The following is a 22,731-nucleotide window of genomic DNA, read 5'->3' as shown; positions in this document are numbered from 1 at the left end:
AGTTTGGAGTAGTTGAATCATGCAAAAACAAGATTTTTATTCTCCCCTGAAGACACGGTAGATAATGTTCTCCACTCCCAGTGGAGTGGCATGGTCCATTTGAACTGTCAACAGGAAAATTGCCCTCAACATGAGATTCGTTGGCACAAGTCAGTTTCTCAGGGTGATCCTAACAGTGATAAGCACTACAATTATCCTTGTCACAATATGCGCAAATGCGAGGATCACCATGATGAATTTCTCGTCCTAATACCCTACTGCTGCCAAAACAGCAACCCAGACCTTGTCCTTGTCCTCCTGAACTTCCCCAACCACAGTTAGAGGTAGTAACCATGGCCAAAATGTCATGAGAAGAAGCTTGAGATGAAGTCAGGCAGCACATACTAGCACTAAACAGCACTTCATGGGAAGAAGCTTGAGATGAAGCCAGGCAGCACATACTAGCACTTCAAAACTTCAAAGATCCAGAATTTACAGCACTTCAGAACTTTAATGATTCAGAACTCAGAGAGGCAGCTATGACCCCAGAAGTGAGGTAATACTATCATAGGAAGAATTTCTTAATGACGAAGAACAGGGCAGACCAAATCAAAACACTGCAAACATCCTGGCAGCGGCTACAGGAATTATTGATGGCAGCAATGGGAAGTGAATTCAGGCAAGACGATTCATTGAACTCCAATCGAGCAATCAGATATCCATACAAGATTGCAAGCAATCAATCATGTAAACATGCAGCATCCGAACAGCGTCATTAGCAAACCACAAACAGAGTACAACTGATACCAGCCAATGGAACAGCAGAACAGCACAGCGGCATACTAGAAACAGAGTATGACCAAGATTAGCAAACAACAGCGAACACACAGCTTCCTACCAAGAATGCTGCACAACCTAACCAAGAGGAAGAGTGTTGCTGAACAACTGTCAAAGCACCCAGAAAATCATATGTTGAGAACTGATCAAGGGAAGATAAGGGGAAAAAAATGAAAAAAAGAGTATCAAAATCAATTATGGTAACTCAGATTTAGAGGAGATCAATGCTCTGATACCATGTTGTGAAGTTGGAGATAGAGAAAGAAGAAATATTAAGCGGCAGTTTCCTGGAGCCTACATACAGCTGCAGGTTTTTGCCTTTTATGCATTTATAATAAAAAACTTAAGAAAAATACTCCCTCTCACGGAACATAATTACTATTGATTTACAATTGATTCATACATCCAAGTGACTCCCAAATATAGAGTTTTGAACTATACTATCCTTTCGGATAAAAAATGAGATCAGTCCAATAACTGTACCTACATCAATCCACACCCATTAGAATTTAATTCAATAAGAATGTATCCTAAAAGAAATTACGAGTTATTTATGAGGATTTGTTTTCTATATATATGTGTGTGTGTGTTGTGTGTATATGCTTATCACATTTTTATTATAGGTAGTATGTATTGAACTTGCAATTCATCTATTTGTGTCAAAGGCCCTAGACGTATAACTGCTTTATTTATATGGATATGTTTTCTATGTATGTATATATATATGTATATGTATATATATGTATGTATGTATGTATATGTATATGTTCATATATTCTTATCACTTTTTTATTATAAGTAATATATATTGAACTTGCAATGCATCTATTCGTGTCAAAGGCCCTAGATGTATAACTGCTCAAGATATTGCTCATGATATATACTGTATAGTTGGTTTGATGGAACCATTTGATTTTGTATTGAATAACAAACCAAGACGATTCATGGATATCATATAAAAATGCCGAACAATTTTCAAGGCAGAAGTTATCCTATAAATGTTGTATTTATGCCTATTTGAAATGATAATTATAATATTCATTCCTATGGGAATCAAATGAAAAAAAAGACTACAATAGATACTTTTTATCGAAATATGGACAGACGGAAGTTTTACTTTGAAGAAAACACTTTATGAAGCCTCTGAAAATTTGGTTGATTAAATTATTCCTTTTCTACATGTGGGAAAACTTACATTTAGAAGACAATCAACAGAATATGAGTATAATATAAGATCATGTAGGGGGAAAAAAGCGGGAGAGAGAGAGAGAGAGAGAGAGAGAGAGAGAGAGAGAGAGAGAGAGTTATTGTTATGCAGGGGAAAACCAGAAAAAAAGGGAAGTGGTTTGATTTGGTGAGGGCCCAAGATAATGAGCTATAAACGATTTATGAGTATAATCTATGATTATGCAGCGATTGCAGGGGAAAAATGAATAAAAAGGAAGTCGTTTGATTTGGTGAGGGCCCAAGGTAATGAACTATGATGTTTTGTTGGTATCGACTTGAGGGTTTCAGTCCATTTGGAAATGAAACATTCATATTGTAAAAGGCAATACACTTTATAATGTCTTAGGTGCCTGTTTTATGGGTGATGTTGTTTGGTTTCTCTGTTCTAAAATATTGAACTTCGATTTCTTCTTGACAGGTTGAAGATGTTTCTTACTTTGAAACATCTGATGCATTTGATGCAGGCCATGAACAGGGCTTAGAGAATTCTGCATTCAGTGAGCTCTATTCTGAGCAAATGAATTTGCTGAATAATGGTTTAGATCAGGATAAGCATTTTGTTCAAGCATATGATAAAACACTTGAAAAGGTAAATACTGTCTTTGGAGAACAGCCTGACACTGTCGGTAATTGAATAAATGACAAGATATTCATACTAAGGTTTAAATTCATAAATTTTCTTTCCACTATATATTTTATCAATACCCCTATATCTTCAGCATCTTGAATGTCTTGTATCCTTCTCTCATTTTCTAAGCAATTTAAAAGTTTCAGAATGAAAAGACTGGTACGGCTTCTGATCTGGAAATGGAGAAAGATTTTTTTTCAAACAGAGACATGGGAGGAAATTTGCCAGAAGAAATTGGAAGCCCTGGTAAAATTTTCTCATGTAATTTGAACAAGGATAGCAAACAGCAGGGTCAATTTAAAATGGTATAACTTGATTTCTTGTCCCTTGACATGGGGGCAAAAGTTTCATTTATTTTATCTTATTTTCATTTTTGGGGAGGTAGGGAGGAATTTATGCAAATATAATAATGCAGGAAGGGAGTATCTTCCTCAAAGGGACAGAAGCAGAAAATGGGGGACCTTTTCAGGAAATTGAAGCGGATGAAAGTTACTCCAACCAAGTGAATTCCCTGCGATTTGAGGTAAACATTGATAGAAAACCATCATTAATATGAACACTTTTCGGCATGCAAAAATAAGCAAAAAGAATCTGGACACAGACCCACTGAAAGGACCCAGACACACTTGATGTTCTCTAATAAAATCAGACAACCTATTCCACAAGCTCCAAGATGCATAGCAATGCAAAAGAAAAAAAGGGATGAGAATGTGTCTCATCATTATAAAAACTCATCACACACATCCATAGCTAAAGCATTACGAGGCCTCCTAATCTTACAATGGATGATTGGCGTTAACTCAAGGGAAGCGACTAAAAAAAAATCCTTGACCTTAGGTGTAAGGATTAGCTCTCCAAATTTGATTAAAAAGAAGAAAAGAAATAGGAAGTGATCAAACTAGAGAAGAATTTACAAGAGACCCATTGAAAGTCCGAGCCTCGATTATCTCTTCCAGTGGAAAGCTTAAGCAAGGAAGAAATAGATCCTGGTTTTTCAGATGCACAGGAAAATGAAAATTCCATGGAAAAGCTAATGATAACCAAGAAAGAAGAAAAATTGGTGCATTATGCAACAAAGATAGATGATAATATTAAAGGCAAGGAAAAGCATAAGAAAAAGAATATCCTCATCCCCATGGCTTACCAATAACAAGGCCAAGAGCTATTGCTCATTTGTATTTAATAAACAGCAAGCACAACAATGAGACTCTTAATAAATTTCCAATGACTGCAGTAACTTTAGTATCAATACTGGCATCACAATCACTCACAAACATAATTTTATTTCAAGCTCCTTACGCCAAAGGGAACTAATTTCCAAGGGGGACCTCCCACAACCACTTCTTTTAAGCATCGTGTTCTTGAGTGGCAAATTATTATGACTTGGACACCATAAGCATTAAAACTACGAAAAACCTCCCAACTGACAAAATGATCTCTCTTTTTTTCACGCACCCAAGACCAAAGGAAGTCCTTAACCATTCTGACTTATCTACCACCACAATGAGAATCATGCAATGACAAAAAAAAAAAAGGAAACAAAAAGCAGATATACCTGGATGAAAGTAATGCGCTGACCTAAAGAAAAAATAGCGCCTTCTGAATTATCCAATTGCTTGGAAATATTAGCAATAACAGGTTTCCAGAAAACCACAAAATGGTGATAACCACCCAAGTAAAACTAAGTCACATTCTACTGCAAAATAACACAACGTGGTAAAGAACACTCAGAAATTACCAAAGTATTCAAATTGATGGTAGCAATCCCACTCTTAGCATTAATTCTCAAACCTGAAACTCTGAAAAATATGAAGAGTAAGGACATTACAAAAGGGCATGCTATTATCAGACCCCCAAAAAAAAAGAGAAAAAAAAAAAGCACGAAGTGGACACAACAATGACCTTTCTACTAGCAGAAATTCCTGCTTAAAACTTTTATCAATAGGCTATCAGCCTACTGAAATTATTTGCTACAAAGATGAATTAAAAGGGGACCTTTGAATCACATTTGATGGTAGCAAGAAAATTTGTGGAAGTAGTCAAGTGAGCATATCATACTTTTATTTCAACTTGATTTCAGGTGAGTCAACATACAGGAAGGATCCACTTGTATTCTTGCATTCCTGGGACAGATTCAAGACCAAGGCCACTTTTTCAGAATTTCCAGCCAGAGGAATTTGATTCACTGAGTGCTACTGCAGCAGTAAACAGGAAAACCAATTTCCATTTTATTAAAGAAAGTCCATCATATAGGCATGCTGTTCTGGCATTCATTAATGACTGGAACAATTTAAAACCTATCGAACGAAAAAGATTGCTTGGAAAACCTCTACAACTTCCTCTAGCTGTTGAGTTGTGCTACTTGGAAGAAAGTATTAACCATAACAAGAAGGTATGTCCATCATATGAATTTGAACTCTTCATCAATGGTTAACCTTGCAAACACTATTAAGCTAGTGGTTATTTTTATGCACATGTACTTTTTTTTTCCCATTCATTTGGGGATATTTAGTGAATGACCTGGTTGCCTAAGAGTTATTTAAGCCTACAATAGGGATTGCTGAATGGTGGAAGCAAGCGACGCACTACACCTCTTTGTGAAGTAAGCTGTCCATTACCATCAAATGCTGTGTGGAGGAAAGTCCATCTCTGCGGTGGCTATAAGAGAAAGGAGAATGAATACACACAGGGTTGGACCTTGACTGATGAACCTCTCTGTAAACTTTGCCAAAAACTGTGCACGTAAGTGCAGATGGTTGATCTCTGTCTATTAGCTTTTTCTAGCCAACTTCATTTATTTGCTTTGTTTTCAGGAGCAATAATGCGAAGACACCTGAATTTTTCGAGGATCTCTTTTGTAATTTGAGCTGTTACGAAGAATACCGCCTAAGAACGAGTAATAAATTTCTTCGTCAGGTAAGAATTTCAATTTATTTCCACACAATCAAATTGAGCTTATTATTTATGCTGTATAGATTTCTCTCAATTGAAATTAGGCTCTTTTTTAGCTAAGATTTCCAAGTCCTTTACCTATGTTGATCTTTTGCTTTATGTTTTATTTTCCTCACTTCATTTTGATTTCAAGAAAGATGTCTGCCAATTTCAGGAACTTTTCGAAATTGAACATGGTGTTTGCACAATTTGCCAATTAGATTGCCACAAACTTGTGCAATACATAAAACCTTTATCATTGGGAAGTCGACAAGAGTACATTCAGAAAATAGCACCAAATATTGCAAAGCAGAAGAAATTGTAAGTTCATTTGAGCAGATCTTTAATCGTGGCAGAGCAGAATGGATGGTAGATTTCATAATGTGACTCACCAAATAATTCATGCCTTGCAACTCAGTGTTGATTGTTGGTAACTGTTCATATTACATATCAAGTTGAGCATTATTGCTAAATAAATAGTTTTTGTTGATCTATGATAATGAATGAATGGGGCAAACCATAAGTTATCCAACTTAAGCATTGATTCTAGCATATTGAGTGCTAAACCACAAGTGTTATTTTTGTATTACACAGAATAATTTTCTAATTGAGATGCTTTGTATGCGAGGTTAATAGTTCTTTTTGACGAGAGAAATGTTGTAAAGTTAGAGATGGATGAGAGAAGAAAAGAAGAAGAGAACAAGAGAAGAATAGAGAAAGAGGAAAAAGAAGAAAACTGGGTGGTAGTTTCCAGGAGCCTATGTACAGCTCCAAGTCTGGCTTCTCATATTGTAACAATAATAAAGGCTTAATGGCGAAAATATCACCACTAACATAGCCTAATTACTAAAATAACTTATTCTCTTCTAACTCTCCTACACTCCCCCCAAGAGCTGGAGGTGTCTGTGTTTGTGTGTGTCACCTAACTCTATCTTGTTACAAGCATCAAACAAAGGCAGGCTTAGATAATGGCTTCGTGAAAATATTACTTAATTGATTCATAGATTTCACAAAGGGAGTCCTCATGACCTTCACACATCCCTCACAAAATGACAATCAACTTCAATGCCCTTTGTTCTCTCATGAAACAGTAGATTGCTAGTTATGTAAATGATAGCTTGATTATCAAAAAACATATCTACTGGCTTTGTTACCAAGAATATGTCTCTGAAAAAGAAGATTTCAGCCACATAAGCTCACTCATGGCTTGTTTGGCTTTGTGGAATAGCTATTCATTGGAATAAGGAGAATATAGTTTTAACTTTTGGGAATCAAGGGAATAGTTATTTCTTATATATTCCTAATTATTTCATTCAACATGTAATAAGAAAGGAATAGACATTCCTATGATGAAATTTTGGAATAGTTATTCCTTGCTATTCCTTATTATGGACTCATAAAACGTTTCACATTATTATTTGCTTTATAGTAACGACATAATTTCTTGTACAACTTATTGTAACTAACCTACTAAAGCTAATCTATTCCTGGGAATAGGCATTCCGCAAATCAAATGTAACCTCAGTGTATTAGTTGTAGCTTGACATCATGCTTCAGCACTTGCTATAGTAGCCAGTTTCTTACTATGCCAGATAACAAGATTACTTCCCACAAATGTACTGTATTCAATTGTAGACCTTTGATCATCAATAGAGCCAGCCCAATCTACATCAGAGTATCCCATGGTCTCACAACTTTTATTATAATTATATCAAACCTCTCCCAGGAAGCCTTTGAGAAACTGCAAAATCATACAAATAGCATCCCAATGTGGTTTAGGATTTCCTATAAACTGACTCGCCACTGCCGGTCTAGTGATAGTCAAGTATATCAAATTTCCAATCAATTGGCTATATCGAAGTTTTTCTTCAAAGTTCAAGCCCACATCCATGGACAAGTTAATGTTGAGATTTGCAAGAGTGCTTAGCTTCCAATAGGAGTGGAAAAACAAGTTGGCGCGTCAGGTTTGGGCAGGATCATAAACGGGTGAAGCTTGAATAGGTTCGTGTTTTGATTGACTTGTTTATTAATGAGTGAAGAAACTAAAAACCCAAACCCGCTTGTTTAACAAATGGATACCTGTTAAGAAACGTATAAGATGTTTACTTAAAATTTTTTTCTTTAATATTTCACCAAAATTGAGTTAATTTTTTGTAAAAAAGCACCCATTTATTATTATTTTTATTAACATCTTAACAAAAATACTTCAAATTTAAAAACCACACATTAGTAGAAGGAATGTGATGCCTCCTTCAAATCAAATTCCAAACCATTTTGTGGTTTGCAGTTGGTGACCTCTTTATTAACAACATTTTGTCTGCACATAAATTGCATCCCCACAAAAAATGGCATTTACACTCACATTTTGCAATATAGAAGATTATAAGTTATCTTTGTCAACATTCATTTTATTTGCACCATCTACAATGTGAAGATTTATTTTTAATCCAATTTCTACCCTGCCTTGAAGGTAGTTCAAGATCTATATGCATGGAAAAAATGTATTTTTATAAAATAACAATCATCTTATCAAGACAACTGAAGAGGAAAAAGTGGATGGTCATCGATTATGATTTTATTGCATAATATGATGCTAACAAATTTTGTTTAGCCAATTTGGATGAGAAATGTAGTCATCACTACATATACTACATCAAAGGCCACAACTATATAAAGATTCATTTTTTTTAGTAAAGAAAAAAAAGAGCACCAAGGGTGTTCAAACTAAGTAAACAAGCAGAAATTTTAGAAAGCCTTAAAAAAACCAATGGTAGCTTGAATATTAATTAAGAGAATTTGATGAAGGGAAGAGACGATAGAGGAGGAAAATTTGCCCAAGTGAAGCTAATGCCATCAAAGGAAAACAATGGCCATTGAAGAGAAGATGTGGCCGGTGGGCTAGTGGCTACAAGCTGAAGCAATGAAGGTCAAGGGAGGCTGCGGTTGTGACTATTGATTGTGAATGCGATTGAAGCCCTAGCCAAATTCCCCCAAAATTTTTTATGCATATTTATGAGAAAAATGTAATAATTTTTAAAAAAAAATTTAAATGGTGATCTAATAGGCACCTGATCGAACCTGTGTAACTTGTTTATTAAATGGGTTAGATTCAGGTTGACCCGCCTATAAACCAATTACCTCTTCCTAAACCTAAACCTGATTTAAACGAGTAGATAATGAGTCACTCTTTGGGTTTTGACTCGTTTTGCCATCCCTAGCTCCAAACAAGCTAGTCTCACTTGATAAATCCAACATATGTTTTTTCTCATATAGATTTAACCTTTTCCTACACTGTACAACCTCAATGCCAAGAAAGTTAGGCAAAGTACCCAAGTCATTGGTTTGGAATTTTTCTTGAAGCTGCAATCTTGCTCTGGTCACTTCTAGTGATGATGATGTCATCAACATAAACTTAAGACCATAAATGGCCTTAATGCAACCAACAAACTTTACCATCCCCCTCTTATGCAAAATATCAAAGAGGTTGCTCCATGTATATTTCTTCCTGTAAATCTCCATACAAAAAGGCATTCTTCACATCCAATTGGATTAAGGGCCATCAAAATTAATTGCCGACAAAGTTTAGTTGAGCAGTAGGAGATAACATCTTAAAGTAATTAATGCCATATGTTTGAGTGTACCCCTTGGCAACAAATTGAGCCTTATGATAAGCAACTGAGGACTGTTGAGTATATGTTCATGCACCTTTCCATTGAGCAATGAGCAAATCCAAGTTGCTTAGTCTCCAGAACCAAGAGCCTAAGTCGGAAGAGGCAGTTACATTGGGGTAATGATGTTTGTGCTTGGTATAGGCTATCCTTTTGAAGCCTTCCACCAATCCTCTTCTTTGTTTTGAGATCCTTGGTAGCACAATAAGAAAGAAAGGTCATAGAAAAGTTATGAGACTTAGTTAATTGATTAATTGATAAGAGTTTCAAGGAATTTTTGTCACATATAACCCAATGGAAAGGGAAATAGCATGTATGGAAGAGTATTGCTAGAACAAGGAGTTAGTATAACCAAACCATAAGAAAAAGTAACCTTTGAGTGTAAAGTAGTTGGGTTTAAGGACTAAAACAAATTAGGACTGCCCTTCATATTGGAGGAGGGATTAGAATCAATACCTAAGGCGAGGAGGATGAAATGGCAAGAAGCCTAATGTTGAATGGGCTACAGTAGTAGTAGATGTAGAAGATTGAGTTTGGAGTTGTTGAACCATGCAAACAAGATTGTTATACTCCTCTTGGGGCATGGTAGATGATGTGCTCAACTCCCTAGTGGAGTGGGTAGGTGCATTTGAAGTGCTAACACTAAATTGCTCTTAGCAAGAGATTTATTGGCCTAAGTTGATTTCCTAAGAAGATGACAACAACAATCAATGATATGATTGTCCTTGCCACGACATGTGTAAATGTAAGAATTGCGACAACAAGTTCCTCATCGTAATAAATAACCGTTGCCATGAACACACTCCAAATAGCATCCTTGTCTGCCAAAAATTCCCTTACCATGCTATTGTGGCCCATTCAAGATTGTCGTGGCAATTCTTGCATTTGTGAATGTTATGACAATGTTAATGTTCCACATAGTAGTCTAGAGTCTAGACAAGTTCTCTCCTTGTGTTGTCAAATGTATGGTTTTTGGGTACTTAAGAACACATTGAAGATATAGATATTATAGTATATTTGTAGGAAATATGTAGTGTAGATGTTACCTTTTTTAGGGGAGACCTTATTTCTCTAGTGCAATCATGTAGGTCCTCTTTGGATGAACCTATTTTGAGTCCATTAACAATTTCGGTTCCCCTTTGTGTACTGATCCTCATGTTCCTACCCTTATCCATTTGGAGAAAGCCTTCACTCCTATTATGAATCCATTAATTATTGACCCAAAGAAACAATTGAGGGTCTATGAACGACGAAAAGTATGCATATACCTCACTTTAACCATGCAACGGCCTCTTATGCCTTCCCTATTTCAACTTCTAGTTTTGGAGATCTGCCTAGTGACTTGGATTTGCCAAATACTCACCAAAAGGTACTTGAACAACAATCCTTAATTGCTTATCATTTTTCTGATTATCTTTTAGTTGTTCACTTCTCTAGTCCTACGCATTCTTTTGTCTTGTTTATTCTTCTATTTCTATCCATTGCACAGAATTTGAAGCGCTTTTTATTGTGGGTGGAAGCTTGAAATGGATGTAGAAATGGATTCCTTGACCACTTAAGGGACATGAGATATGGTGGATCTTCCTCATGGTAAGGAGTTGGTTGATGTCGTTGGGTCTACAACATCAAATATCTTCGTGATGACTCTTAAACGACTTAAGGCTCAATTGATTCCCTAGGGTGACATCCATACGTATGATATTGATTATTTTGAGAGCTTCTCTCGTGTTGCTTAGCTAAATTTTGATCTCATTGGCAGTTAATTTCGATTGACCCTTATACCACTTAGATGTGAAGAATGCATTCTTGTATGAAGATTTGCATGAAGAGGCATACGTGGAGCAACTTGATGTCTATGTTGCTTAAGAGGACAATGATAAGGCATATAGGTTGAAAAGGCAATTTATGGTATTAAGTAGTCTCCTCAAAGCTTAGTTTGACATATTTTTAGTATGATGGTCTTGATGTTTGGTTTTATTCGATGCTACTCCAATCATTCAATATTTGTCTGCAAAAGGGATATAGGTTTGGTGCTTCTAGTAGTTTATATTGATGACATCATCACCATTGGCAGTGACCAGTGTAGGATTGCTAGTGGCTTCAAAGAAAATTTCAAATCAAGTACTTGGGTACTATACCTTACTTTATAACTATTGTGATTGTACAATGTAAAAAAAAGGTTGAATGTTTCTTAAAGAAAATATACCTTGAACTTGCTAAGTGAGACTAGTATGTTGGGGGCTAAACCAATTGATGCTTTTATGAATCCCAACATGAAGTTGTCATGGGAAGTTGGACTAGACTTTGAAGAAAAATGTTTATATAGGCAGCTGGTTGGTAAGTTGATGTTGTCACTAGACCTAACATATCCTTTGGTTTGGAGGAGAGGGGGGGGGGGGAGTTGAGTTGGTTTTTGGAAAATCCCAAATAGACACACTAGGATGTTGTTTGTAGGGTTAAGGTATCTTAAAGGCTCTCTAGTAGAGGTTTGATATATAAATGTAGTAGAAACTATGAGAGCATAGGATCATCCAATGCAAATTGGGCTGCAATTTGTTGGTGATCTAAGGACTTCTATAGTCTACCAATGGATACTATACATTTGTGGAACGTAATATTTATTTTTTTGGATAATAAAAGAAGGTGTATTAGCTTGAGAAAGAGATGTTACATCGTAAGGGGACAAGAGGTCCACCTGAAGAGAAAAAAAAAAAAAAAACAAAACAAAAAAAAAAAAAAACAAAATTTGATAATAAAGTTGAAAATTAAAAAATAAAAAATAAAAATAAAAAATAATTGAAGAGTACTCCTATCCAAGAAAACCCCTTTTCGATCCTTTTCCATTATAATTCACTAAGCACTTCAAATTTTTAAGCTCTCTCTGATAGTCTGACCCTTCTTCACCTTGTACTTAACCCCATCAAAGCGCACTTCAATTCCACCAGCATCGCACAACTTTAAATCCAATTTATCCATTGCATCTTGGGCTTCTAAGTCCTTCCTAGAAAACACCTCCACTGGTGTAGGTAAAATACCGTCATTGCACTGCTGTTTTTTATCCAAACCATTGTTCTCCAAAATAAGAACCCCCTCTAATCCTTCCATTAGGGCAGGATATACATATGATAGATCCTAGAGAACATCACAGAAATAAGAAACATAACCATGTTGTTCTCGAATCTCATTCAATAGCAAACCACCACTACAGTCAAACTTGTTGATGTCATCTCTATCGTTATTTGAACAAATTCCCCATTTCTTAGCCCCCTTTCCTTTGCTAACTTTATCACTTGCTATATCCTTCATCTTAGCAAGTGTATCTTCCACAATGCTAAACTCTCCTTCACAATCTCTCCTTTATAGTCTTTGGCTTTATCTCACCGAGATGTTCTCTTTCTACTTCATATAATTTCTTCATTCTTGCACCCCTCATTGTAGCCTTTTGACGAGTGTACACTTTAGGACCCTTAGATTTTTCAGAATTAAATCCTAACAGACCATATTTCCTAACCAATCCAGTTTCTTTTTTATTAACCCTGTTCACACTAGCCTCTAATCCCTTTTTATTTCTTACTTCCATTGCCCGCTCTTTGATGTTATTGGAACACCCCACCGGATGTCCGCCAAGGATGTTGTCTGAAGAGGAGCACAACTTAGGATTATCATCCTATGTCTTGTTTGAAAATAACCGCTGATCATCTTGCTTTTACTTTGAAAATCTCTGACCTCCCATAGCCTCCCAAAATTTGAGCTGGAGGACTTCCTTTTGATTTGGGACCTATAAGGTCTTATGGGCTTGTTTTTGATCCCCATTTGCATTTTATCATTGCCCAAGCCTAGTGTTAAATCATAAGAATGCTCTTAGGCCTCCTTCATTAGCTAGAGGCTTATTATTCTCTAATAGTCGACCCAAATCTATATTAATAGTTAGACCAGGTCCAATCCACTCAATCTTCGTCAACCCATCACACTTACAGGAAGCCATAGGTGCTTTGATCTCGGCAGCTCCACTAGAAGCGATACCTTTTCCGGTGTTGATTGGTTGTGCGAGGAAGGCGAAGTAAACTTCTCATTCATTCTTCCCTCGTAGCCAGCCTATACCCCCTCGTGCACGCTTTTAGGAATTGAGCAACCTCCATAATCACTTGGGCTTCCTAAGACAATTTGACTGCATGAATGATTGTTGTTCCTCTTGTTATCTGTCTTATTAGATCCAGACCAACAAGAACTCTCCAAAGCAACGAATGCATCCTCGAATTGAGGCCATCCATCCCCTTTCAAACCTTCAAGAACAAAAAAGGAATACCTTTTACCCCTCCATTTACACCTTATTTCCATGAACTTCCCTGCCCAAGTCACATGAATACTCATCTAGTAATTGACATACCCCACTTGGACTCTTTGAACCTTGCACAACCTACCTTTGTGAGACTAGAAACCCTGAGAAAACCATGAGGCTGCAACTGAAGAGAGATGTACCCACCGATTGCACTTATGGTTCTTGTAAGGACAAACAAAACTCCATCCTTCCCTATATAATTCAATCTCAGATCGAAAGACTTGCCTTCAATCTATATTGAACAAACTCCCACCATCAGTTCGTACCATCACTGTGATTTCGAGCGCCAGTGAGTTGTGAGAAGAGAGGGTTTTTCGTGAGAAAGTAGCACCATCGCGAGCGTGGAAGGTAATCTTGTTGCATGGCGTGGCAAAAAAAACAAAGTACTATAGCGAGATCTAATATTGAAGCAAAATGTTGATGGGATTCTTGGTTGCAATACCCATAAATATGTTTTGTGATAATCAAGTTGCCATTTATAATGCTAACAACCTAGTGCTTGTCTTTCTACTATCCTCTTGTATTTTCTTTCTATTTTCAAATTTCCTGCTGGGATGGCTAGCAGGATTGAGAGAATCATGAGAGATTTCCTTTGATGAAGAGTGAGGGGGGGGGGGGGGGTGTTAGGGGTCATTTGGTGAGGTGGGAGGTGGTTTGTAGGTTTAAATGGGAGGGCAGCTCGGGTCTTGGTAATTTGGTGTCTAAAAACACGACTATCTTGGCTAAATGGGTTTGGCTATTCCCTTTATAGGTTTCTTCCTTGTGGTGTAATGTCATAAAAGGAAAGTTTGGGCTTGATGGGAATGGGTGGGATACTAATTCGGGTCTTAGATGCTCTCCAAAATGTCCATGGAAAGCCATCTCTCAAATTTATTGCCTTTTATTCCCCATACTAAATTTCTATTGGGTAGGGGTTGTGAAATTCGCTTTTGGAAAGACCTATGGTTGGTGAATGTTGTTCCATCCACCTCTTTTCCTCGCCTACTTCATTTGAGCTCAGGATTGGATGGATCTATTTCATTATTTGTTTTTTTTTTAAGTGGAGCCAGGTGGTCCTTTACCTTCTTTGGATTTTCACAATAAGAGTTCCCGAATTGCATTTGGTTGTGTGGTACATGCAATTTTACACAGTGAGCAACCATTCCATAGGCTTCTTGGAACTATATGGAAATAGATTTTTTCTAATTGAGATGTCTAGTGCCACTAAATGTTATTAATTCCAATTGAACTTTTTGCCATAATTGTGAGAGTTACTGTTTTATGTGCTGCAGGCTTGACAAGCTTGTCAATTGCCCAATTGAGGGCAACGCATGGCATGCTGACCACATTGTTCCTGTTTACCGTGGGGGAGGTGATATTATTTTTCTGCTTCATTACTTACTCTTCGAAGATTCACTTATCTGCATGATAGATGTTGCTCATGTTTATACTTGTTTTAGAAACTTTTGCCTTAGCATGCATACCTCAACTTAGCTGAGTTGGAAAGTGACTGACTGGTTGTCAAGGTTTCAAATTTTGATTCAACTAAAACTTATAGGCTTCAAAAGTATGGACGTTTTGATGTTTAACTTCAATTTCAATTTTAAAAAAATGATGTAGCGTATTAGTGATACAATTCTGCAATATAAATTTAATTTTATGTTTATGTCAAGTGTTATTTGTGGCTGCTAGAGGTATGTTTATAATTTCTGAATTTTTTTTTTTTGGGGGGGGGGGGGGGGGGGGGGGGGGTGTATTTTGGCATTTTATCTTTGACAAGATTTTTCTCTAGAGCTCGGCTCCAGACCAGCTAGCGTTGTGAAGATTTGGAGGCCAGGGTTTTGAGGATTCGACCCCAGTGGTGCCTACCAATCCCTCCATCGCAGCTAGAGGTGTGAGAGGCTAGAAGAAAGCTGTTGTTACCATTCACCTATTTTCATCAAGTAGCAAAGCATAACAATTTAAAAAAAAATTGAACTTCGTAAAATGATAATAGACATAATACTACCAGATTTTGAAACTAAAATGCTGTAAACAAAACACGGTAATGACACGTATGTGGTGCATAAGCTGCAATATCTAAAATTCTATGATTTATGAAACATATTCTATTATTATAGATGAAATTCATAAGTTAGTTTTTTATTATTATTCTAATATAGCTATTGTGGGTATAAAAGGTTCATAAGTCTAAAAATTATCATTCATATCCTTCTTTGTTATGGTCTCTATTTTCAGTAAGAATAGATGAAGTTCATAAGTTAGTTTTTTTAGTATTATGCAAATGTAGCTATTGCAGGCATAAAAAGTTGAATAAAATTTTTGCAACTAATATATGTGTTTAATTTTGTATAAAATTTCATTAGTTTAAAAATTGTCATTCATATCCTTCTTTGTTATAGTCTCTGTTAATGGTTATTTAGTCATTTAGCATTATTATTAATTGTTAGAGTTTGGTTCGTAATAAGTGTAAGTCATTCCTATTATACTTGACATATGTTATAAATAGAGGGAGAGACCTATTGTTGAGTTTAGGTCTTCCATTTTACCCAATTATTCAACATGGTATCAAAGCATGATTCTTAAACCTAGATCCTATGTGTTACCACCACCATCAAAATCGAAGCCTAAAACCCAAACTTCGCTGCATGTCTATCAGTATAAAATTTTTTTCAGTGATGTTATAACCCTAGAAAACAGCCAGCAGCTGCAAGAAGTCAGACCAGTCACTGGAATTTTCTGGGGTGACACTGCCAGTTCAAGAACATCAAATCCACTATAGATTTGTCAAAACCAACACCATAGTCACCCTGTCTGCCGATCTGCCCCCCACTGAAATCCCACCTCCAGGCAGTGTCTCACATGCCCTCATGCTCCGGAGAAAGGCTGCCAGGGCCGACCCCATGCACGGACGCATGAAGCAACTTTCAGGCATGGTTTTGAGCTGAAATGATCCAGCAGTGATCCAATCCCTCTATTAACATGTTATTGGAGTTTTTCGTGATGTTTTTTTTTCCCCATAGATCTCACCTTTTTAAATTGCTCATGTGCAGGACCCAAGGAATGGTTGTTTGATGTTTCGTGAAGCAGTTTATCAATCAATGGTTATTGAGTTTATTGGGTCTGAAATAGTGGGATTTGTTGTGTTTTTTTTATTTAATGTCCTAATTCCTTCCATATATCAAAATATCAAGCTGTTGGACATGTGTTTTGCTCAAAGATCCAATCTTCATTGTGACCATGCACTCGTGGTAATTTGTTAGTTGTTGTTTGGTGTTAGTAATAGTCATTGGTGACTCTCTTGGAGCAGTGGCAGTGCTTATAAGCTGTTTTTTTGAGGCTGTGGCAGTATTATATAATTTAGTTGGTGATTTCTCCATGGTAATTTCAGTGGTTCACTTCTCCAATTGTTCTAGTGCTGTGGGTTGCTTTCTTGGGGTTGTGACTGAGTTTCTTGGTGCTGTGGCAATCTTGTGCTGATCTCTAGTATCTTAAAAAATCTACCTATAGTCACCCTTGCTGATGGGTCCACTATTGCTATTAAGGGGATAGGAACAGTAAATCCTACTCCTTCCATCTCTATTTCTTTTGCTTTATACATTCCTAAATTTACTTTCAATCTCATGTCAGTTACTAAGCTTACAAAGTCACTAAATTGCTCTATCACATTCTTTCCTGATACTGTGGTTATTCAAGTTCTGAAGACGAGAAAGACAAGTGGCACAGGACGTGAGGCTCGTGATCTTTACGACTTTGAGTCACCTTCTTCACCCATTGTCTGCATTGTCACAGCTACACCACTTCAAATCCATTTTTACCTTGGTCATCCATCCTTGGACTAGTTGAAACAGCTAGTTCCTACATTGAATTTTGTGTCTAATCTCAAATGTGAGTCTTGTCAATTGGGCAAGCATCATTGTGTTCCCTTTGCTTCGCGGGTTGAAAAACGAGTGGTTAGTCCTTTCTTGCTAGTCCATTCCAATATTCGGGGTTCTAATCCTGTCACATCAAAGTTGGCGTTTCGGTACTTTGTTACATTTGTTGATGACTACTCTAGGATGGTTGGACATTTGTTGATGACTACTCTAGGATGGTTGGTTATATTTAATGAAAATTGTTCTGAGTTGTTTGATATCTTTTTGCGCCTTTTGTTCCCAAATAAGGACTTATGTCAATCAAGATACTTCGTAGCGATAATGCTAAGGAGTACCTCATTACCCAATTCAGTACTTATATGACTAACTATGGTATAATTCATCAATCCTCTTGTGTCCACACTCCACAACAAAATGGGGCTGCAGAGCGGAAAAACAAACATATTCTTGAAGTCACTTGTGCCCTATTGTATCAAATGAATGTCCCAAAAATTTTTGGGGTGATGCTGTGCTCACAGCTTGGTCCCTTATCAATAAAATGCCATCCTTTGTCCTTGACAATAAAATCCCATATTTAGTTATCTTCCCTAAGGCTCCTCTGTTCTCTTTTCCTCCTCGTACATTCAGTTGTGTGTCCTTTGTCCATTAGTTAACTCTAGGAATGGATAAGTCAGATCCTCGTTCTATCAAGTGTATCTTTTTGGGCTATTCCTTATACTCAAAAAGGATATCGATGTTATAGTCCTACTTTACATTGATGTTTTGTCTTTGCTGGTATCACCTTCTTTGAGTCTACACGATACTATAATTCCTTGAGTTCTGTTGGCCTTAATGAGTCTTTTCTCTGCCTTGCCTTCTAGATCCAAACCTAGTATCCGTGTCCAATCCTCATACATCTTCACCCAGTTTGAGTTCTTCTCGTCGCTTGGATCATCCTAGTTTGCAGATATACACATGACGATTCAAGGAGGACATGTCTCCTCTAGCTTCTACTATTGTGCCTCTAGTTCCCTCATCGGATGATCTTATTTCCTATGATGTTGATCCTCCTATAGCTGTTCAAAAAGGTAAACTTGCTTGTACCCAACATCCAATCTCTAATTTTGTTTGTTATGATTTCTTGTCACCTATTTATCACTGTGTTTTGTTAGTACTCTATCTTCCGTTGCTCCTCCAAAATCTATTTCTGAAGTCTTGTCCCATTCTGGGTGGAGGATGACAATGGTTGAAGAGATGCATGCACTACATGATAATGATACTTGGGATTTGGTACCTCTTCCTTGTGATAAATTTATGGTTGGTTTTCGTTGGGTGTACACTCTGAAAGTCAATCTCGATGATTCTATGGCTCGTTTGAAGGCTCGCTTTGTTGCTAAGGGGTATACTCAAGTCTATGGTTTGGATTATTTAGACACATTCTCTCCAATCGCTTAACTTGCCTTAATACGTTTGTTGATTTCTTTAGCCACCAAATGTCATTGGCCTTTACATTAGTTAGAACTTAGATGTGAAGAATGTTTTCCTACATGGTGATCTTCGTGAGGAGGTATATATGGAACAACCACCTGGATTTGTTGCTCAGGGGGAGTCAGGCTCAGTATATCGACTTAAAAAATCATTGTATGGATTAAAACAATCTCCTAGGGCATGGTTTTGTCATTTTAGTGTTGTAGTACTTGAGTTTGGCATTCATTAGTGTGCAGTACATCACTATGTTTTTTATCGTCATACTCCATCTAGCAGGATTTTGCTTATTGTGTATGTGGATGGCATTGTGATCACTGGTGATGATGATCAAGGCATCCAAGACCTAAAGCTTTTCCTACAGAGTAAGTTTTAGGCCAAGGACTTGGGACCATTGAAGTGCTTGTTGGGTATGGAAGTATAGAGATATTGTACAGGAATTATGTTGTCACAGAGAAAGTATGTTCTTGATAGGGCTATTGGGATCCAAACCGGTTGATACACCCATGAATCCCAATAGTAAGTTAGTGCTAGATAGGGGTGATTTGTTTCCTAACCTAGGTCGGTATAGGAGACTTGTTGGAAAGTTGAATTTCCTTCGCAACAAGTGTTGCGAGTCACTTTGTCGATTCCCCAAGAACAAGTTACTGGGATGCGGTAATTCACATTTTGAGATATCTCAAAGGTGCATGAGGGTGAGGTCTCGTATATTAGGATCGGGGTCACACTCTTATTCAGGGATATACATATGCAGATTAGGTCGGGTCACCTTCCGATTGAAGATCCACAACTGGGTATTGTATCTTTGTCGGTGGTAATTTGGTGTCTTGGAAAAGTAAGAAACAAATTTTGGTGGTTAAGTGCTTAGTTAGAATATAGGGCTATGACGCACACTGCATGTGAACTTGTTTGGCCAAAGAACATGTTGAAAGAACTAGGTTTTCCACATTCTCAGTCTATGGAGTTGATGTGTGAGAATCGAGCTGCTAATCATATTGCCTCGAACCCTACCTTCCATGAGCAAAAAAAGCACATTGAAGTCGTTGCCATTTTATTCGAGATAAACTTGTACAGAAACTCATTATGACCACTCATGTGAAGTCCGAGTTTCACGTTGCTGATTTGTTCACTAAAGCCTTGGGAGGTGCTCGTGTGAAATTCATTTGTAACAAGTTAGGAGCATATGATATATATGCTCCAGCTTGAAAGGGAGTGTTAATGGTGTCGGTGTGAGCTGTGAGAAAATGATTTAAGAAAGATAGCTAGAGATGTAAATGCCCATTATTGTTGTGATATTTGTATTACCAAAATAGGATTAGAAATTCTCTATTTAAATGTATATTTTTCAATATAAAAAAAATGGGAGAGAAAATAAATCATTGCCAATTTAACATGGTATTAGAGCAAGGTTCGTAGGACCTTTGCTCCAATTATCTGGTGAATCTGTTCACCACCAGCTCTGCTACCGCGGCACCGACGAAGGAACCACCAGACGATGGCGAAGAAACTACCAACCCTCGTCCAGGCGACGAAGACGCCAGCCCTGCTACTGGCAACGACAGACACCCTGCGCAGGAATATTTTTTTTCCTCCCCGAAGCCATAATATTTTTACAACTCTGCATCCCTGATTCCCTCGCCTTCAGGTTCAGAACCTCTCGACAAATAGCACGGAGTCGTCTCTCCTCGCCAACACTGAGATCGCCATAGCAAACCACCAGATCACTGCCATTGCCGTCACCCGCCATCGCTGTCGCAACTACGCCTCGCCGCCGATCTCTTTGACAGCTTTCTTGCCCCTTCGACGCAACGATGATCTCGTCATCGTCACCGTTGTTCGCTAGCGTTTTTCACGATCAGGTTTGATTTGCTCCATCGTCACCCTATACTTCTCTTTCGCAAACTAAGAAGCAACTTTTGTTTAACTTTTGAAGTCAATTCGTAATTCGGGTGTGTACTTTGTTCTCATTAATTTGAGAAGCGCAATTGGGAGGAATACCTTTTGGAGCTATTTTTTCTCTGTGGCTTGAAATTACTCTGCTGTGTTGTATTGTAATAAAGTGAAAATTTGGGATGTTAAATTCATAGAGAGGGGATTGTGAAAAACATTGCTTGACAGTACTGTTGTCACTATTACATGCTTCTTGTTTTTTGTTTTCACGTTGGTTTTTTATTGGGGAAAAGTTTCTTAACAATTGCTCACTCTCCCTCCATGGCTGATAAGATTCCCATACCGATGAATCTACATCTTCCTCCACCATAGTTGAGTCTTTCAAAAATGCGGAATCCGTCCCAGATATAAGTAAATTTGGTTTTGGTTTAGTTATCTCCTCTTGTGATGTTGATCATGGTGCTTGGCTACTTGACTCTGGAGCCACAAACCACATGACTTTTGCAGTTACCGGTTTTACTACATCTCCACCACGACGCACTAGTGTTGCAAATGCTAATGGGGGTGTCTCTTCGGTAACAGGGGCTGGATCTGTGTCTCTGTCTCCTTCCCACCAATTATCAAATATGTTACTTGTACCATCGCTTTTGCATAAATTATTGTCTGTTAGTCAAATTACTACAGAATTAAATTGTGCTGTCCTATTTTATCCTATATTTTGTCTTCTTCAGGATATTCATACTAAGGAGATAATTGGGCGTGGTACTAAAAGGAGGGGGGGTCTTTACTATATGGAAGACGTTAGCGTGGGGCATGCTCATCACATACAGAGTGATGGGAAGGAACGACAAATTTGGCTATGGCATCGACGTCTGGGGTATCCAAATTTTAGTTACCTGAAACATTTATTACCTGATTGTTTTCCTAATGTGGTGTTGTCTAACCTTCAATGTAATGCCTGCATCTTAGCAAAAAGTCACTGTACTTCATATCTGCTAAGTATGAAGAAAAACACTATTCCCTTCGCTTTAGTTCATTCTGATGTGTGGGGTCCTTCTCCTATCTCTATTGGGTCTGTGTTCGTTGGTTTGTTATTTTTGTTGACGACTGTACTCATATGACTTGGCTATACTTGATGACACATAAAGATGAAGTGTTACACATGTTTCAATCATTTCATGCAATGATCCAAACTTAGTATTCAACGAAGCTATGCGTTCTCCGCTCTGATAATGGTGGTGAGTATGTTAATTAGCACTTACGCACCTATTTCGAACACCATGGACTCATTCATGAGACATAGTGTCCTCAAACTCCTCAGAAGAATGGCGTAGTTGAGTGGAAGAACCACCATATTCTTGAAACTGCACGAGCTTTACTACATGGAGCTCATGTGCTGCCTAGATATTGGGCTGATGTGGTGACCACCGCCGTATATTTACTCAACAGACTACCCTCCAAAGTCTTAAATTTTAAGACTCCGCTCCAGGTTCTGGTGTCCCATGTCTCCCTACCCAAAACCCTAATGCTTCCTCCACGAGTATTTGGGTGTGTGTCTTATGTGCATCTTCACAAAAATCAACGCACCAAACTGGATCTGTGTGCTCTCCGTTGTCTTTTCTTGGGCTATGCTGTGCACCAAAAGGGATATCGGTGCCATGATCCCTCTACCCAACGTATCTATGTGACTATGGATGTTACCTTCCTGGAGTTCGACACTTTTTTCCCATCCCCTAATTCTTCTCTTCAGGGGGAGACACGAGATGAAGAGCATAATTGGTTGCACTATGACTGGCCAAATATTGAAACAGTGGCGGATGAAGCACCAAATCCACCAAGTACAGGGTTGGTTGAGCCCACATATGAAGCACCAAGCCTAGGACTAGTTGAGCCCATAGGGCCGGATAGGCCTAC

General features: G+C 37.7%; 1 protein-coding gene across 4 annotated transcripts in view; it reads left to right on the top strand.

Annotated features, from left to right (window-relative positions):
- LOC131146912 (uncharacterized) overlaps nucleotides 1–22,731 on the top strand; it is a 125,112-nt gene that overhangs the window by 85,278 nt on the left and 17,103 nt on the right. For 3 of the 4 annotated variants that reach the window (XM_058096757.1, XM_058096759.1, XM_058096760.1), the window contains 8 exons: nucleotides 2,462–2,632; nucleotides 2,812–2,976; nucleotides 3,087–3,194; nucleotides 4,752–5,063; nucleotides 5,226–5,413; nucleotides 5,485–5,587; nucleotides 5,778–5,923; nucleotides 14,881–14,960. In XM_058096757.1, coding sequence (XP_057952740.1) covers nucleotides 2,462–2,632; nucleotides 2,812–2,976; nucleotides 3,087–3,194; nucleotides 4,752–5,063; nucleotides 5,226–5,413; nucleotides 5,485–5,587; nucleotides 5,778–5,923; nucleotides 14,881–14,960 — 1,273 coding nt within the window. The remainder of the gene's footprint in view (nucleotides 1–2,461; nucleotides 2,633–2,811; nucleotides 2,977–3,086; nucleotides 3,195–4,751; nucleotides 5,064–5,225; nucleotides 5,414–5,484; nucleotides 5,588–5,777; nucleotides 5,924–14,880; nucleotides 14,961–22,731) is intronic. The other variant, XM_058096758.1, reaches the window with a different exon arrangement.

This window comes from Malania oleifera, chromosome 13 (genome assembly GCF_029873635.1).
Source record: "Malania oleifera isolate guangnan ecotype guangnan chromosome 13, ASM2987363v1, whole genome shotgun sequence".
NCBI classification, from domain to species: domain Eukaryota; kingdom Viridiplantae; phylum Streptophyta; class Magnoliopsida; order Santalales; family Ximeniaceae; genus Malania; species Malania oleifera.
The sequence above is the reverse complement of the archived record's forward strand: the minus strand, read 5'-3'. Positions and strand labels throughout refer to the sequence as shown.